The 20,077-nt window shown below is 34.3% G+C and overlaps 1 protein-coding gene and 1 non-coding gene across 2 annotated transcripts in view; one reads left to right on the top strand and one right to left on the bottom strand.

Annotated features, from left to right (window-relative positions):
* Nucleotides 1-20,077, bottom strand: part of ARIH1 (ariadne RBR E3 ubiquitin protein ligase 1) — a 105,719-nt gene that overhangs the window by 32,287 nt on the left and 53,355 nt on the right. The window contains exon 3 of the mRNA XM_055536908.1: nt 6,075-6,219. Coding sequence (XP_055392883.1) covers nt 6,075-6,219 — 145 coding nt within the window. The remainder of the gene's footprint in view (nt 1-6,074; nt 6,220-20,077) is intronic.
* On the top strand, nt 12,726-12,832 carry LOC129622207 (U6 spliceosomal RNA). The gene has a single exon (XR_008699879.1). It is a non-coding gene; the product is annotated as a U6 spliceosomal RNA (small nuclear RNA).

The raw sequence follows: 20,077 nt of genomic DNA, 5'->3' as shown, positions 1-20,077 counted from the left end.
CAAAATACTTCTTCAGAATAGTAGTAATACTTTAATAATAAGAATAATAATAGTAACATTTTGGCCTAATGTTATACTACTTATATGATTTGAAATACTTTCAATTTGATGGCTGGTTAAATGAACCTTATTATATTCTATAATGGGATATTAAAAGCAGGTACTTTAAGTAATATTAAGAGTGTAGAAGACTACACTTCAAAAGACAAACATGGTTATCATATTTTACTTTAAAAATATTTTACTATACTTACTACCTAATTCTTTTTAAATTAATATAATATAGGCTATAGTTAAAGACAATTATTTAACAATATGAGTTTATGTTAAAAAAAAAAAAAGTCTTATCTCCATCTTTCTCTACCTTGTCCTCTATTTCTCTACCCAGAAGTAATCACTATTTCCAATATATGGTAGAAGTACCACAAACTTTCTTCTGTATCTTGGTTTTCTTTTTATTATCTGTGCGATCAAGTGAATGTATATCAGGAAAAATTTGTACAAGTGAAATTCTAACAGTATACATTTTGATTATTGCAAAGAGGTTGTTGCAATTTACACTACTGAAGAAAACCTTCTCACACCCATGCCCAAACACTTAAACTCCTTGATTTTTGCCAGTAACAGGTGAAACTGAACTAACTACCAAGAGTTTTGATTTTAATTTCTCCTTTTGAGTGAAGCTTAAAAATCTGAAACAAGATTTAAGGCTGTATATTTATTTTTCTGTGTATTATCTTCACCTATTTTGCCAAATTTTCCTCTGGGCATTTTTTCTAAATGTTTTACTGTTTTGTTTTGTTTTTACTTATTTAGAAAATTGACTGTTTATAAGTGTGGAAAATATTTTCTCCCAGTTTCAATACATTTTGCTGCTGTGCAGAAGCTCTTTATTCATATACAGCAAAATGTATCATCTTTAGAATCCATGGCCTCTAAATTAGTTTCTTCTTAAGTTGAAAAAAGTTATGACAGACTTATGGACATGGGGAGAGGGGAGCAGCGGGAGAGATGTATGGCAAGAGTAACATGGAAACTTACATTACCATATGTAAAATAGACAGCTAACAGGAATCTGCTGTAAGGCTCACGAAACTCAAACCGGGGCTCTGTATCAATCTAGAGGAGGGAGATGGGGCAGGAGATGGGAGGGAGATTCAAATGCAAGGGGATATATGTATATCTGTGGCTGATTCATGTTGAGGTTTGACAGAAAACAACAAAATTCTGTAAAGCAATCATCCTTCAATAAAAAAAATAAAAACAAGACATACAAAGGAAAAACTAGTTAAAAGATTATTTTGTTTCAATATGTGCAAATAAATTTTTAAACCTGGAAAAAAAAAAAGCTGTGTTTTTTTTGGGGGGAGCTGCACTGGGTCTTCGTCGCTGAGCACAGGCATCTCTAAACTAGAGAGTTGCAGCAAGACAGAGCTACTCTTTAGTTGCAGTATATGGACTTTTCAACGCAGTGGCTTCTCTTGTTTGGAGCACAGGTTCTAGGGTGCGAGAGCTCCAGTAGTTACAGTTCACAGGCTTAGTTGTCTATGCCAGTTCCCTGTGGCATGTGGAATCTTACTAGACCAGGGATCAAATCCGTGTCCCCTAAACTGGCAGGCAGATTCTTAACTACTGGACCACCAGAAGAGTCCTAAATTAATTTTTATATAAGGAGTAAGGCAGAAATCTAAGTTTTCAGATGGTTACAGAGTTGTTCCAATACCATTTATTAAATAACCCTCCTTAAAGGAAATGCCCTCTCTGTTGTGTACTAAATTCTCCACAAATATACTTGACTCTGGTTTCTCTGGTGGCTCATTGATAAAGAATCCACCTGCCAATTCAAGAGATCCAAGTTTGATCCCTGGGTCACAAAGATTCCCTGGAGAAAGAAATGGTAACCCACTCCAGTTCTTGCCTGGGAAATCCCATGGACAGAAGAGCTTGGCAGGCTACAGTCCATGGAGTGGCAAAGAGTCGGACACGACTGAGCAACTAAACAATACTCGACTCTATTCTGCTTTATTGCACTGCCTATTTCTGAATTTGGTAAGACTAGCTTCCTCTCTACCCTCATCAATCTACTCTTTGCTTCATTTAACTAATATTCTATCTTTCCAAATACTTGTCATTTATTTATCTCCCCTTTCCTTCATACAGGTCTTTCATATTTCTTGCCAAGTTTATTCTTAGCTCTTTTATTCATTTTGTGGCTCTTATTAAAGTGGCATTTTAAATTCTATAACATTTTCTAATTAGCTGTTATTTGAAATATGCTTACAAAATTTCTGATGTTGCTTATGAGCTATAAATGCAAATAAGATACAATATTATAGCATACTAACTATGCAAAATATACTTGGAAAGTAACTGGGAAAGAAAAAGTTCAGAGTCCTGATACTGGTTTTACAGACCAAATAATATGGAAAATATCAAGGTTAAAATGTTACTATTCAGAGAGTGACAATGATTCTACCTGAGTCACAAAATAAGTGAAGATAAATATTTGGGAAATCAATATTCTAATCCAAAAACAAAAGATCTGAGAAATAAAAAGAATCTATTCTTAATACTACTTGCAACAGTGAAGGAGATCTGGCACTAACCTATTGTCGGATTACTAAAGGAGAGTATTTGATTTTTGATATTTGAGGGGGCATTCTATAAAGAACAAATATAATAAAATCGTATCAGTAATTCTAAAATGTTTTGTTCATAACCTAAAAACACAAACACACCCTCATGTGCTTTCCTCTTTTTTACAAAGACTGACAGGTTAAAGGTCACAATGGTTACTCAGTGATCTCTATAGGTAACACCTCTACTTTGGGGGACTTTTACACCAGGGCTCTTTTAAGATAACATAAAAAGACAAAAACAAAGGTGTTTTTTTTTTCCCTTTCCAATAACTTTTTAAATTAAACAGGTAACAAGACTAAACAACATAAATTAGAAAAATAAATCACACATACATGTCCAAAGGTAAAGCAAAAAGAGGGTGGCAACTCTCACAATCTTCAATTTTGCTTTTAACTATACCTTATTCTTAGAAAGTATAAAATGATTTACTTCATAAAAAAGATGATAGCTCAAGCTATATTTTCTAATAGAGCTAAATCTTAAGCTTTGATTGAAAATAATATTATTATATGAAGTAACTGTTGCCAAGGCTAAGAAATTCCTGAACTGGACATAACACAAGGGGGTAGGGGGACAGAGGAGGAATCTCTGAACTTAAAAAGAGTGTTCCAAAATCTCAGGAAATTGTTTTTAAAGAAGAGACCACCCAAAATAGCCCCAAAGTATCAATTTTATAAACTAAACTGTCAGAAACATTTACTTAAAAACCTGTTTTCATGTGGCACTATATAAAGCAAAGTTGGTTTCTAGAAGGATAAAGGTAATGAAGATAAACAATAATAAAACACAAGTTTCAGTGTTTGAAGAATAGTGGAAATTGATACATGGGAGTTAGGTAAATAATGTAAGTAAAGAAAGCATTCATCCAATTAATAAAGCCTGAATAAAGAATCTCAGGTGACATTCACTTGCAAAATTGAAAAGGTTAAAATTATCCTTTATTAGCCCAAAAACTGTGAGAAAAGAAGTCCTAGTTTCACTGTGATTACTTTTTCCTAACACCTGGTACAGTTTCCATAACACTTTTAACTTACTTTCCAACCAATGCTGCTGTTTACTTTCTTGTCCTGTCACTTACATAGCCAAACTTCCTTTGAAAGAGTAATTTATGTTTATTGCCTCCACTTCCTTTCCCACCTTCAAGTCAATGACTCTTTAGCTCATGTAGTTTGGTTTCCCATCTTACCCTAATACTTAAAATTACTTTTCAGGATCATCAGTCAACTTCTTGTTGCTAATTCCAAACTCACCTTTCAATTACTCTCTCTGAAGCTAGCACTGTTTACCACTCTTGGTATTGCATTTTCTTCCTTTGGTTTCTGTATTGCTATACCCCTGTTGCCCTACCTACCACACCTTCAGAGGTTAATTCAAATGTCAATGTCAGTGGGAAGTTTCCCTGATCCAAAACTGGGTTAGGTGTCTCTTCAATATGTTCCCTCAGTACCACGCCCTACCAAAGCTCTTACCACTTTTTCTATGTCATTTTACTTATTTGCCCAGATAACCTGTAAATTATGCCTTTATTCTCCATTGTTTCTAACATTTAGAATAGTGTCAAGTCTGCTGAATAAATGAAGACTGTTTCCTCCACTATCAGTTATAAGTATAGCACAATCCACACTGCAAATATTTACTTATGATTTTCAATTCTAATTTGTTCAAGGGCATTGAGAAAGTTATAGCGGTTATTTGTGAGCAGCTAGCTTCAGTACTTACATTTAAGGTTTATACTAAAGAGGAGCTGGCTGTAAGAGAGCAGGAAGGGAAATGCCAAGGAATAAGGAAACCGTATATAATACAGAACAAACTTTTTGAGTCTTAGTATTACCTCATAGAACCATTTATAAACTACATACACTATACAAGTGTCAACTGGCAAAGAGAAACTGTTAAAGAAAGATAATAAAATGGTCAAAACACAAAACTAATGTATTTTTAATAGCAGTGCTGATTGTTCTTTTTAAATACTTAAGTTAGGACTGTGATTTAAGTAGAGGGAAATGAATATAGTTTCAGGCTGACAGAGATCTGAAACAATATCTTATTCAATTTATTTGAAAGATTAAAAAAAAAAAGAGACTCAGCCAGATTAAATCATTTATTACCCAAAGCCAAAAAGCTAGTGTTACAGCTGTGACTGAGAATATGGGGTACTTCCCCTGGCACTCCCGAGGTTAAAATTCCATGTTTCCACTGTAGGGGACAAGGATTTGATCCCTGGTCAGGAAACTAAGATCCTGCACGCTGCATGGCAAGGCCAAAAAAAAATTTTTAATTCGAAAATAAAATAAGAATGACTTAAGAATCTGGAAATTCAATTTAGTATTTTAGCTACTAAATTTTTTTGACTGAAAATTTTAATCAGTTGATTTACTTTTTAGGCCACACCATGTGGCATATGGAAACTTAGTTCCCTGACCAGGGATCAAACCTGTGCCCCCTGCACTGGGAATGAGGAGTCTTAAGCACTGGACCACCAGGGAAATGCTCCTACTAAATTATTTTAACTCTGATTTTCCACTTCTCTAAGAGCATATAATTAACTTTCTTTTAATACTCTTCTAAGTGCTTTTATGTGCGAACAAATTAATTTCCTTCAAATGAGAACGTTTAAAGGTACACAAGTCAAATTCTAAGATTAATAACAAAAAACCTTCAATATGTTAAAATATATAATACTGGTGACAAAGTTCTGGTATATACTAATTACTATAAAAACCTGCTTAACTATTAAAATAGAGAATATAAACAAGATGGTTATAATTGTTGTAAAATTAAATTAGCCTTAGATATCTTTAAACATCTTAAGAGGTGAATTCTGAGTAATTAAATACATTTTTTTGGCCATAAATGTAATTTTCCTGTGGTTACTAATAAAGTGCTTTCATAAGAAGAAGATTGTGTTTATTTAAGCATAACATTTCTTCACTAGATAAGTCAAAGTAAATCCTCTAAATACAATAGGTTTTAGGAGGGATGTACGTACTAAAGAATAGCTGTTGGAATGGCTCTGTATGTGTGAAAATCTTTTGTTAAGAAGAGTCCTGAAAGCTCCCTAGTGAAATAGCATTAAAGACATTTTGTTAAGTGTTTTGGATATTCTAAAAACTTAAGTTTTAAATCTACTTTAATTTGGATAAAAATAATTCTATTTGCTGCCTACCTATTACACAATTTTCCCATAGAGGTAAAGCAAAAAGATTTAGGTGTATAGTGACAACTTGGACAAGTTGCAGCTTTAAAAAGCAAATGAGGATGGGGAGGGACTGAGAGACAAGCTCTTACTCTTCTTTATTCTTAATATATGGATAGGTTACTGCTTTGCTACAATCCCAGACTCCCAGAACTGCCTTTGTTGAAATAACGAAAAGTCCATTTATCCTCTGAAGTAGAGAGTCAGCAGTGCTGGCCTTAAACTACCAGATACTCACCGAGTTAGGGTAGTTCAAGTAGCAGATCTGACAAGGCATATCCTGTGCTGATGACCTTGTATTCATCTGGCGTGTTCGAGACTTTTTACTTGGATTAATTACATGACACTCAGCAAAGAGCTTCTCCAGGTTTCCATCAAAGTACCTGCATTATTTAAACAGAAAGGATGAGAGCCCTGCAACAGCACACTGTTAGAGCTCTCAAAACCCTGATTTTCTATAGGGAAAAGCAATGAAGTGAATTAAACCAAGACCATATTCCTTCTTGCTCAGAGAAAATGTGTTGTATGGCTACAAACTGTAGCAAACAGAAGTATATGTACAGGTAAGCAGATTGAATTTTTGCTATTTTAACATTTTTTACTTTGTTTTTATCCTGAGAAGTTAAGATATTAGGTATATTAACAGAACTACAACTAAAATCTATGAATAAAAGTTGTATTATCTCTAACAGTACCTTATGAAAAGTGTGTTTTAATAGGCTAGGCTATATTTTATACCAATGAATTAATTTTATTAATAATTTTAGTTCTACCAGTTTAATTAGCGAGTAAACTACCTACAAAGCATACTTTATCCCACAACTCATTTAAAAATGAAACTACTACATGTGTCTCTTTCTACAAAAGACTTGCTTTCTAAATATTCTTTGAAAATAATTTTTAATTTATTAGGGTAGGGGAAGAAGGAGGAAATAAAAAAGTATATCTTTACAAGTTTTTATATCAAATAATCTATATATTGATTTTTTCATATAAAGTATGTATCTATATTTACAGAAGTAGTTCACTAAGATATCAACAGCATAGTATGGCAAGTACTAGCTAGAGAGTTACAACTAAACTGTAAACTTCTTGACAGAAGATAGGGGTAAATACTTAGCACCATGTTTCCCATTAATCCAATTAAGACATGCTCTTTGGTCTCCTGAAATATCTTAATATTCTAAATGGAAAAGCAACAGATTAAAGAAAAAACTTTCAATTTAATCAGCAAAAATGTTAACATGGAATCTGATCAATTTACTTTTTAACTTAAGTACAGGCTTAAATAACTTCAATGTTCTTTATATATAAACAAGAGGTTCTCCAGTTAAAAAATTATCGATACTCAAAAGAGTTCCCAATAGTTTTCATGAAAGTCTTGTTCAGGCATTGTGTCAAAGCATTTACTGCATCTCCAGAACATCACTCATGAGAACCACCACCACTCTCTAAAGACAAATAAATATCCCTTTATAAATGCTTTGACTACAATTATGTTTCAATGAAATGGTCATGTCATCAATCAAAATGTCAACATATTATTAATATAAAAGGGGAACGCATATGAAGTTGTCTCTGATGATTCAGCTAATCAAAATATATAGAGCAGAAAAATCAAATGTTTTTCTACACAAGTTATCTTTGAAAAACACCTAAGATATAATTTTTATCTGAAAAGTTGAAACATATGAAGAAAACACTAAATATGAATAAGTATTCCAAATAACCCCTTGTTTTTTAATTAAAAAAAAAAAAAATTTGTGGACACAAGAAAACACAAACTCCAGTTATCCAAAACTTGAAAATTAACAACTAACTAATACTTCTGTGAACAGTCTAGGTAGCATTCTATGCAAATACAAAGAGACGTGCACATCTGATATCATCTCATATTCCAGGCTTATTACCTGCTTTCTTCACTAAACAATATGTAACAACACCTTTGTCCACAAGTATGGGGTTACATTATTTTTCACTGTTGCATAATATTTCTCTGTAGGTATATACTATAATATACTTAACCAACCTTATACTGAAAGATATTTAGAGATGTTCCACATACAGACAATCCTAGATTAAAATACTGCCCCATCTGATGGGGGAATATATCTAGACTTGTATTTCTTTATTAGTGAAACTGAATATATTTTTCTGTGAAGATACTGCAATTAGTTTATGAGTTCAGCGAGTAAATGAAGAGTAATCCTTTGTTTTATGGACAGCTTTCTTCCCAGTTTCTAACTTGCCTCTGAATATTGTTGAATGGTGTTTAACTGCCACTTTTAATTTTTCTGTGGGCAAATTTACCATGCAACACTGTTGTGATTTATGGATTTCATAAACTTCTTAAAAATTATCTCTATATGCAAAGACTATAGAAGTTCATTCATGATTTAGGCCTTTCCTTTAAACTGTTTCCATTAAAACTGTTGATTTACGTGGAAATTATTTTCGTGCAGTAAGAAGAAAGCAGGGGTTCCATTTAATTTTAAGCCAAATGGCTAGCCACTACTGAAGGGTGTTTCAACTACTGAAATACTTCCTTCTACCTTAAAGGTATCAATGTAAACCTCATCTCCTTAAACAAATCTTCTTTGACAGTTCCTCCTCTTCAAATTAGGTAAGGCTCCCTTGTATTACATCCTCACAGTATTTTGCACTCCTGTGTAACAAATCATATTATTAACCCTGTAATCACTATTTATGTTTTTCCTGCGAAAGATAAAGTGAAAGTAGCTTAGTTGTGTCCAACTTTTTGTGACTCTGTGAGCTATAGCTCACCAGGCTCCTCTGTCCATGGAATTCTCCAGGCAAGAATACTGGAGTGGATTGCCATTCCTGTAATCTCTATTTTATGTTTTTCCTACTAGAATGTAAACCCCATGAGGACTATTTTATTACTGTAGTAGCCCTATTATCTGTAAGAGTTCAATTTCTTTTTAGAGAACAAAGAGATAATTAATAATAAATCTGAATTTCTCTATTTAGGAATATTTCTTAAAGATAGCAATGTATTATAGTTTATAGTTTTTGGCCCATCCTAGAAGGCAAATAACCTTCAAATACAGCCCAGGTAAACAGAATGGAGAACTGAAAAATCAGCTCACATTGCTGGTCATAGCAGGCAGGCCAAGAAATTTTGTTCATTTAATTAAGTTCCATTTTACAGACATGTAACATTTTAAAATTTGTTTTTATTTTTATTCATCACATGCTCTGTCCACCAAAGACTTTGCTATGGTTATTTGGAAAGATATTGAAGTCTAATTTATTGTTATAGAACATACCTTAAAATGGGTATTTAAACCAATTTTGCCAATTGTACATAATACATTGATTGTCCTTATATAATACCCTACACTTAACTCTAGGTTGGAACTTCCCGGAACTCTTCCCAGTTGTTTACCATTTTACATAATTTTTCCACTAATTACACTGTTTTCACATTATATAGCTTTTCTTTCAAGAATAGTAAAAACTGCTTTCTATTTACTAAGCCTGACAGCCCTAATTACTTAGACATAATTAAAATGTTGTGTTTTAAAAAATTTATTGGCCTGCCTCAGGCCTTAGTTTTGGCACGTGGATCTTTTGTCGTGTCATGCAGGATCTTTCACCGCGGTGCAAGAGGTCAGAAGTTGCAGCACAAGGGCTTAGTTCTCTGTGGCATGTAACCAGGGATCAAATCCATGTCCCCTGCGTTACAAGCTGGATTCTTAACCACTGAACCACCAGGGAAGTCCCTAAAATGTTTAATTGTATTCAAATGCTCATTTCAGCCAAAATCCTACTCATGACAACCTCCATTTCTTCTGGTACCTGTTGTTACTGAAGTCTTTAGTAAAAATAATTCTCATTTTATAATTCAAATCATTTTTCAACTGACATGTATTCAAGGTTTCTTCATTCTTGAAGTATAGTTCTATAGGGTTGATCTTAGCATTTAACTTTCTCTTCCAAAATGCCAATTCAGGTAATAATTATTTCAAGAGCTTTTAGCTATTAAGACCTGCTGGATTTACACCCAATCTTTGTTCATCTGTCCTCCTTGCCTACCATCTACTAATTCCTTCTTTGTCCTTTTCTTCTCTTACATGTCTTCATTTTCCATAGTACCTGCTCTATTTCTGGCTATTGCCAACATGCTTTCAATACATTATTGACCAGGGGATTTTTGCAGAAACACCCGTGGCCTGCAAGTTGTTATGCAAGTGAATACCTGAAGGTCTCCCGTCAGTAACGTTCAGGTAACAAAAGACATATTAATATGTCTCTGGTCAATAACGAGTTAACTTCTGCAAGATTACTGCTTGTCCCTTTTTACCCCCCTTAGTTCTGTCAGCTTCCTTTTATCTTGTTCTGTTATTTCATCAGTTTATCTTTGATCCCTTATCTCAAAGTCTACTGCTTACTTTAATCTTCTTAAAAAGAACAAAGAAGCTTTTTTTCAACCTACTAATTATGACAGTTTTATAAGGACTACTAGAGAGTAAAGCGTCTGCTACAACGCAGGAGACTCGGGTTCGATCCTGGGTCCGGAAGATCCCCTGAAGAGGAAATGACAACCCACTCCAGTACTCTTGCCTGGAAAATTCCATGGACTGAGAAGCCTGGTAGGCTACAGTTCATGGGGTCGCAAAGAGTCGGACACGACTGAGCGACTTCACTTTCATGCTCAAGAATACATGTGGATTCTTAACTTCTCCGACTTTGTATACCTGGGTCACTACATATTTGAAAGTTTCTTCAGTTTGCTGGCTTTTACGTACATCCTTGCTGGTCAAAACAGACCAAGATGAAGAGAGACTAATTCAATGTAGGGCAATTTAGTTCAAGTACCTTGCTTAATGAGTTAACACACATATTTCTCTCTGCTTCACTGACTCCAGTACACAGCTGCAAAGATTATCATAAAACAATACTATCTTCCTTTCCTACAAAATCTAACTATCCTTTTGACAAAATCATATTGATGAAAAGAAAAACAGAATGGCAGTATTGCTCTTTTCCTTCAGTCCAGATTTTCTTCAGTGGGGCAAGGGCATGATGATTACAGTATCCCCACTCCATCTCTCACAAGGCCTAGATTTTTCTAGATTAAGATTGTTAGAAGGGCTGGGGATTCCCTGATGGTCTAGGGGTTAGGACATCATGCTCTCAATGCTGGAGCATCATTAGATCCCTGGTTGGGAAAGTAGGATTCTGCAAGCTGTGCAGTGCAGCAAAATAAGTTAGAAGAGCAACATGACAGGGTCTTCAGTAGAGATTTATGTGTGTGGTGTGTGGGATCTGAGTTCCCCAATCAGGCATCAAACCTGTGCCCTCTTGCACTCGAAGCAGGGATTCTTAGCCACTGGACCACCAGGGAAGTCATTCAGTATGTTTTCAGAAATATAGTTAAGCAAACTGGCACTTAATCAGTCAACTCTCCAGAATATTTGTATCTTAATTTTTCATGTCCCTTGAATATGAGAAATATACCAAGTAATATGAATTAAATTTCAAGGCAGGAACAATTAATTACAGCTTAAAAACTAAGTCTGGTTATAGAAGTATATATATAGCTGGCTAGTATGTCTTGAATTCCAAATGACTGGCATCATTGTTTGCCATATCAATAATTTTGTCATTATGAGTTTTTCTTAAAAGCCACTTATCACAGTAAATGTGATAAGAATTCAGGGAATAAGGCGATAGGGGTGGGGGGCGGTGGGGGAATCATACAACCCAGATCAGGAGCTAGAACACTGCTAGTACTTTAGAAACCCTCCAAACACCTCTTTTTCAGTAACAAGCTCTCCCCCGAAGAGATAATCACTACTCCATTTTACCACCTAAATATCCACCCTCAAACAATGTAACTTATTTTTGCCTGTTTTTGAATTTCATATAAACAGAACCATATTGAGGCTAGGTATTCTGTTGAATTTGTTTTCCTTTCACTAAATATGTTTTTAAGATTCATCTATGTAGTCAGTTGTTGAACTATTTTACTTTTCATTCCTGAATTATATAAATATACCACAGTTACCTATCTATAGACACCTGAGTTGTTTATAGCTTGTGCTCGTATGGGTAACAATGCTATGAACACACTTATATATAACTTTCAATTTAGACATGCTTATTTTTCTCTGTATACCTGGGAGTGGAATTATTGGGTCAAAGATATGCAATTGTATTGCTGCTAATTGAAAAATAAATTTTTATAATTCTAAAATCATTTAACAACTTATCTGTAGATTCCTTTGGATTTACAATATACACCATTCATATCAGTGATTAACTGTCTAGTATCTGCCTTACAACCATTATACTTTATTATTATTGGTATACTACTGGCTAGGATCTCCTTCAGTATATGTTGAATATGAGCAAAGATAACAGACACCCATGTCTTGAACTCCATATAAAAGGGAAATATTTTCAACATTTCATCATGAACTATATCTCCTACAGATGCTTTTATAGATTTTTAGATTAAGAAAGTTTCCTTTTGTGCCTACTTTGCTAATGGTGTTTCTTTTTTAAAATTATGAATAATTGGTAATTTTCAGCAACTGCTCCTCTGCATCTACTGAAATATTATTCTCATTTATTTGTTCAAGTGACCATATTTAACTGTTTCAAGTTAAACCAACCTAGCATTTCTGGGATAAATCTTGGCCATGCTGGATTATTAATTCTTTTTATGTACTGCTGGATTCAATTTACAAATATTTGGGGTTTTTGTTTCCCTTGGCATCTACGTATATGATAGAAACTGACGTGTAATTTTCCTTTGAGCTTTAGTATCAACGTTGTGATAGCTTCGAGAAGGTGGAGCAAACTCTTTTTCTGTTTTCTAAAAGAATATAAAGTTATGTATTATAAGGTTAGAATTTCTGTGCTCACTTCGGCAGCGCATATACTAAATTTGGAACGATACAGAGAAGATTAGCATGGCCCCTGCACAAGGATGACACGCAAGTTCGTGAAGCGTTCCATATTTTAAAAAAAAAAAAGAATTTCTGTCATTAAATGTTGGTCCAAGTTCCCAGGGTATTCAATCTGGACTTGGACTTTATTGAAAGTTTCACTTCACAGTTATAACCCCATAAGAGTTTTCTCTTTCTTATGTAAATTTTTGTAAACTGCAAATTCATAAGAATTTATCCATTTCATGTAAAATTTCAACCTAGTTATTAACAGTATCTTTTTTTTTTAAAGTATCTTAGGATTCAAAGGGACATTCATTACTGATATTGGTTATTTGTGCTTTCGTTTCTTGACTAATCTCATCTTTTGTCTTCTTGATCCCTTTTACTGTATGTTTCTTTTCCATTTCATTAAAGTCTCCCCTAGTATTTCTTCTTGTACATATTCTCTCTGAATTTATTTTGTTCTTTTTCTATTTGACATATCTAGCTCATCAACTTGAGACTTAAAATGAATGCTTAGCTCATTACTATTCTTATACATGCACTTTACATATATTTATACATGTTTTAGCACAAATTAGGCAGCAGTCTACAATTATTTTCCCTTAACATTCTAATAGTTGCTTAAATAGCACTTATGAATATTTGAAACTTTAATAAACATGGATAGAATCTGAAATGTTGGCTTAAAAAATACAAATACTAGGTACAACACAGAGCCACTTTAATATTAATTTTAAAAGATAGCACTGTTTCTGAACACATTTCCATGATTATAGTATTCTAAATAGTATTCTAGATTAGCAGTTATTTTCTTTCATCTACTGAGGGATCATTCTAACATCACTTTCACTTTTAGTATTGGGAAGTCAGCTATCCTCTGGAAGAATATATACTTTCAATTTCTATTTTTCCCTCTACATACATTATATATATACACACATAGTTTCACTTTTTGTAAGTAATCTTTCTTGTATCTTATTGCTTTTATGATTGTCTGTTTATGTTTATAGGTTTACTACGATGTTTTAAAATGTAGATTTCTTTTTACCATATTTAATAAAATGCTTTGGCACCAAAATTAATGATCTTACCAGAAAGTGAAATGGGAAATTTTTCACATAAGTCAAATTATCAATCTTGTTGGACTGTAAGGTGCCATCAACTGAAAGATGCATTTAGATTTCAGACAAGTATCTAAGGTGTGAAAAACTACATCTTACAATCAATAAAACAGCACTGTATTATGCATCAGTCAGTTCAATTAAGTCGCTCAGTTGTGTCCGACTCTTTGCAGCCCCATGAACTGCAGCATGCCATGCCTCCCTGTCCATCACCAACTCCCAGAGTTTACTCAAACTCGTGTCCATTGAGTCGGTGATGCCATCCAACCATCTCATCCTCTGTTGTCCCCTTCTCCTCCCGCCTTGAACCTTTCCCAGCATCACGGTCTTTTCCAATGAGTCAGCTCTTCGCATCAGGTGGCCAAAGTACTGGAGTTTCAGCTTCAACATCAGTCCTTCCAATGAATATTATTTTGCATGGGAACAGTTAAAATCTCTTACCAATCTATAAAAATTGGTCATTAAACCTTCAAATATCACCTCTGCCCCATTTTCTCCTCTTTTCCTAAACTCAATGGAGACCTTCTTGTTGTATCTTTTATGTTTCTTCTCTTGTGTATTTTCCATCAATCAGTGTGTGTGCATAATTCTGAACAGTGTTTTGACTTCCTATTAGGTTGGTGCAAAAGTAACTGCATTTTGCACTGCTGAAATCTGCAATTTGATACTGGAATACATTCTTAAATAAATGTGGTTATGTTATACACCATTTTAATGCACAGTTCTTGCTTTATGTTTTTTGCTAATGACTTATTGCTTGCTATTTATATGTATTTTACACTGTAGAAATGATGTTAGACAAAAAGAAATTTCGAGTGATTTTATCCAAGTTCAAATTTGGTCATAAAGCAGTAGAAACAACTCACAATATCAACAACGCATCTGGCCCAGGAACTGCTAAGGAATGTACAGTGCTGTGGTGGTTCAAGTAGTTATGCAAAGGAAACAAAAGCCTTGAAGATAAGGAGTACAGTGGCTGGCCATCAGAAGGTGACAATGACCAACTGAGAGAGCCATCAATGCTGATCCTCTTAAAACTACGGGATAAGTTGCCAAAGAACTCATCATCAATCATTTTATGGTCATTTGGCATTTGAAGCAAACTGGAAAGGTGAAAAAGTATGGTAAGTGGGTGCCTCATAAGCTGACTATAAATCATCATTTTGCAGTGCCTTCTCTTTTTCTACACAACAACAAACCATTTCTTGATCTGACTGCAAAGTGTGATGAAAAGTGGATTTTATACAACAGGTGACAAGCAGATCACTGGCTGAACAGTGAAGAAGACGCAAAACACTTCCCAAAGCCAAACTTGAACCAAAAATAGATCATGGTCACTGCTCAATGGTTTGCTGCCAGTCTGATCCACTACAGCTTTCTGAATCCCGGTGAAACCATTACATCTGAGATGTATGCTCAGCAAATCAATGAGATGCACTTAAAACTGCAATGCCTGCAGCCAGCACTGGTCAACAGAAGGGGCCCAACTCTTCTCCATGGGAATGCCTGACCGCACGCCGTACAGCCAAGGCTTCAAAACAGAACGAACTGCGCCACAAGTTTTGCCTCAGCCATATTTACGTGACCTCTTACCAACCAACCACCACTTCCTCAAGCACCTCAACAAGTTTTTGCAGGGAAAATGTTCCATAACCAGCAGGAGGCAGAAAACGCTTTCCAAGAGTTCGTCAACTCCTAACACATGGAGTTTTATGCTACAGGAATAAACAAACTTATTTCTCATTGGCAAAAACGTGTTGATTATAACAGTTCCTATTTTGATTAATAAATACGAACATGTGTTTGAGCCTAGTTACAATGATTTAAAATTCAGGATCCAAAACTTCAATTACTTTTGCACCAATCTAATAGTACACTAAACCTGTTCAGCTGTTAAACTAATTCACTGAATTAATTTTGCTTATTTTAATAAGCTTTTTTTTTCCTTCCGAATCTGTATGACAGCTCATACATTCTAATTCCCTGATGAAAGCATACCTATTTTAGTTTACTAATTTAGTGTGACTAATTCTAATACCTAGAATCTCAAGTTAGTATACTTTAATTATAAAAAATAATTTGAGGAAGTAGTTTGAGGCCTTGCTGCTTTTCCCTAGAAAAAATTTATACTAGGTTCTGTCAGGTGTCTGGGTACATTAACAGTTTGGAACCATCTTAATTCAACTTCAAGGCTTGAGGTTTTCTGGGCCACTCAGATGACCTGAATACTATCTTCAGTCTTTAGGAGAGCTAGTTTACCTAATCCTCATTCTTGGTGAGATGAGAACTCCAACTTTTTTCTCACTAACCAAAGGCCAACAAAAACCATAGCTCAGTCTCCTGGCTACCTCTTCTGGATCAGCATATGCCTCTAGGGCACAGCAGACTGGGGTACTTGGCTCATTTGTCTAGATTTCCATGTTCTCTTGGGTTTTAACCCTCTAATTCTTATTTTACTAATTATCAGATGTTCTTTGTTATTATATTTAGTGGATGGAATGAGTCCCAGAAGTTTTCCAGTCTCCTTTATTTTCTGTTAAACTCCGTCACATCTCTTCCATCAATACTCTGCTTTCAATTAACTGTCACCAACCCAAGTCAAGCCAACATTTTTCTTTTATCTGTATTATTGAAATAGTCTTCCACTTGGTCTTCTTGCCTTCAATCAGCTCATACTGTTAGTTTTTTTTCTATAATAATGTTCTTATATTACATTTCTCCATAAAACTTTTAAGGGCTTTCCACTAAACAGTGGAAAAGTCAAATTTTATTTGCTAAGCATTCAAGGTCTTCCAAAATGTACTTTCCACTAAACACATCCAATCATTTCCTCTCTATTCTTCATGTAAATCTCAATTACCATTCAACACATGTTCCTTAAACACCCCCCATACCAAAACTATTTTCTGAACCTATAATACCCAGGTTTTCACATTCCCCTGACCTTCTAAGTCCAGTCAAATGCTATCTCATCAATAAATTCTTAACCACAATAGCAATAATAAGATAATATATTTGCTGCTTTCTATACACTGCTCTCCACTAACACCTAAGTTGTTTGAAGAGGAAAAACTGCTATACTGTAGAACAGTGATGAATGCTATCACAAAAGTCTGCCATCTGACAAACCAACTTTACTTTCACATTCTAGCAGTTATCTGTGAAGCAATATACTATTATTAATGTGGTTAAGGAAAGCTACATATTATCACAATAACGTACAAGGGCTAACCCCCATGCTTAATTACTGAATGGGTGTTAATGCTTCAGAATGAAAAGTGGAAAGCTATTTGCAACATAGGGTGGAAAAGACTGATATCCATTTTTATTAAGATTCTTTGATCACACCTGTCCATTAAAAGTAGTCATCAGCCACCTGTACTGCTCCTCACTTCAGACAGGCCAGTTAACTTATTAACTAACATTCACCTTATATATTACTGACTACAATGAGTATTAAAATTAAACAAAACATAACTATAAGAAAAGAAATCTGAGCTGCAGAAAGGAAGATACCAACTTGTTACTTGCTACTAACTGTAAAGGAGTTTAATCTGGCACAGGGTGGTGGTGGTAGGTGGATTTGTCTCAAACTCCTGACAAACTGAAATCTGATTTATATGCATATCATACATTAAATAAAAGTTTTACTGTAGAAAAACAAAAGCTAGAAAGGGCTGAATTTAAAGTATTTACTAAACACTATATATGTCAGGACTTGTGTTAAGTGCTAGGAATGAAAAATTAGTGAGGTATTTTCTACACAAGGAACTCTAGTTCGATCCATGGGTTGGGAAGATACTCTCAAGTAGGAAATGACAAACCACTCCAGTATACCATGGACAGAGGAGCTTGGTGGACTGTAGTACATGGGTCGTGAAGAGTCGGACACAAGTGTTCTTCAACGAGAAATTCACTCTATCAGAGGTAAGGAGATACTCAATTTTCAAAGACTGCAAAGCAGAATTACTAGTTGTGGTGTCACACGCTCAATATTTGATGCTACAAGCTGTGATGCCTGTGCCCAATAGCACCAGCAACAGCTCTTCCATTAAAATAGTTCGGCAGTTTCCTGAACTCAGACTTCACGGCTGATTCTCAATATGTAATGTCTTTTCCACTTAACTTCTCAGTTTGCTTACAAATAAAAACCCTAACTGATATACCAGAAAAGGAGACAGTTCAAGATAACAAATGAAATAATGAAAGCAACATCCCACAAAAATTATGATAGAATCGAAGCCCAATTGGAAAGGTTGGCCTTAAAGAAAGACAGACTTGTTATTGCTGTACTTCTGATTCTCTGATTTGTTTACCTGGAGGATCATGGGAAGAAGCCTAGTGAATAGAGAAAATTCTATTTAATTTGTAAAACAGAAAATAAAGAAATCTGCAGAGTTAAAAAGCAGAATGCTGGGTAAAAAAGACAATGGCAAAAGTCTGGAAAGCTGCTGTAAGAGACAAAAGAGACCAGAAAGTTAAAATGGTCCCTTGTCTACCAGCCCCTCCCCACCTTCACCAAAATTTATTTTTCAAAAGAATAAATCACTCATGTTTAGGGTCAGGACAGATCTGTTTAAGCTGTGGACTAGAAGTCCAGGAGGCAAGTAAGAAGAATTATTGTTAAGAATCTATTTATACCTATATTGCTGTTGCTGGACTACGGATTCCCTCCTCCAGGACAGGGACTAAGGCTCACTAATAAACACAAGAAATATTGATATGCTTAGTATACGGAAAAGAGAGAGAAAGAAATTTAAAACTTCACAATTTTTACTAAGGTAAGAATCATCTTTAAGTATGTCAAAATGAATAGAAATAATACTTGAATTAGTTTTGTGTCACCAACTGGAAAACAAGATTTTTTTTTTTAATGCTATGTAACAAAATTTACTGGCCATATTATCTATCTTTGCTTGCAATTCCTGGGATCCTAAATATTATAAGATTATCATACAAGTAACTTTCACTTTTATACTTAAGAACTGGGAGACACACAGTGTCACTGAAGCTAAGCCTCCTTATAATTCCGTGTTTCTTTTCATTCTTCAAGGGTATTAATGGGGTGAGAGGAGAGGTAAGAATGGAAAAGGGCCCAGGCATTGGCATTTACAAAAATTCTTAGGTAATTTCTATGTACTTTAATAGCTTACCAACCAACTGTCTTGAGTCTCCTGGGTAACAATTATATTGTCTTCACCGAATTTCTCTTATATGAATTTCTTTTTTAAAAGAATTATTTTTAATGTTTTATTTTCTTTGGGTCATGCTGTGCAGCACATGTGATCTTAGGTCCTTGATCAGAGATCAAATTCACGCCTCTAGCACTGGAAGCACAGAGTCTTAACCACTGGACCACCAGAGAAGTCTTTCTTTTTTTTTTTTTTTTTTTTTTTTACAGAAAAGTGCTTTCATTACAAGTCAAGTGCTTTCATTACAAGTAATTGTTTATTTTCTGAATTAAGTAATTATTTTGTTATAAAGTTTTTCTGCAATTATGAGGGAAATTCACAGAATACAAAAAAGCATAAAGAATTTTTAAAAATCCATAATCCTCCCATCCCCAAAACAATCTTCATGCCACTTATTTAATTTTCCATGTATTATTTTATATATTAGAACTCCTAATACATATAAATGGTGGTGACCGTCAATAACCTTGTTTGATTTTAACTGGCACATTTCTAATATTTCAAAATTATGTATAGCTTTGCTATAGGTTATTAGTTGATATCCTTTATTAATCTAAGCAATTACCTTCTTAGTTTGCAAAAAATTATTTTTTTTCTGACTCAGGGGTAAATACACAATATTATTAATACATTGCTGACATTTATAATTACCTTCTGGCTTCTCTTCATCAACCTTTTAAAAGTAGTAAATGCTACAGACAAGTTTTTTCCTAAAGGTGAACCATTCTTGCATTCTTAGGAGGAATCCTACTAGACCATTATTATTTCAATTATTTTTTATTCATGAAATCAAAAGCTATGTTCATAACAGAGGTAGTTTTCTTATGCTGTCTTTGTCAAATATCATAACCAGATTTATTCTGATTTGGCTAACATGAAATAATGATGCCTTATCTTTTTTTACATTCTAAAATAATTTTCATTAGGAACCAGTAGCTCCTTAAAGGTTTAAGATAGAACTTGAACATAAAATCATCTGGTGCTCTTTGGGAAAGGAGAAGG

Source organism: Bubalus kerabau, chromosome 10 (genome assembly GCF_029407905.1).
Source record: "Bubalus kerabau isolate K-KA32 ecotype Philippines breed swamp buffalo chromosome 10, PCC_UOA_SB_1v2, whole genome shotgun sequence".
Classification (NCBI taxonomy): domain Eukaryota; kingdom Metazoa; phylum Chordata; class Mammalia; order Artiodactyla; family Bovidae; genus Bubalus; species Bubalus kerabau.
Note: the sequence above shows the minus strand (reverse complement) of the source record. Positions and strands in the feature narration are given on the sequence as shown.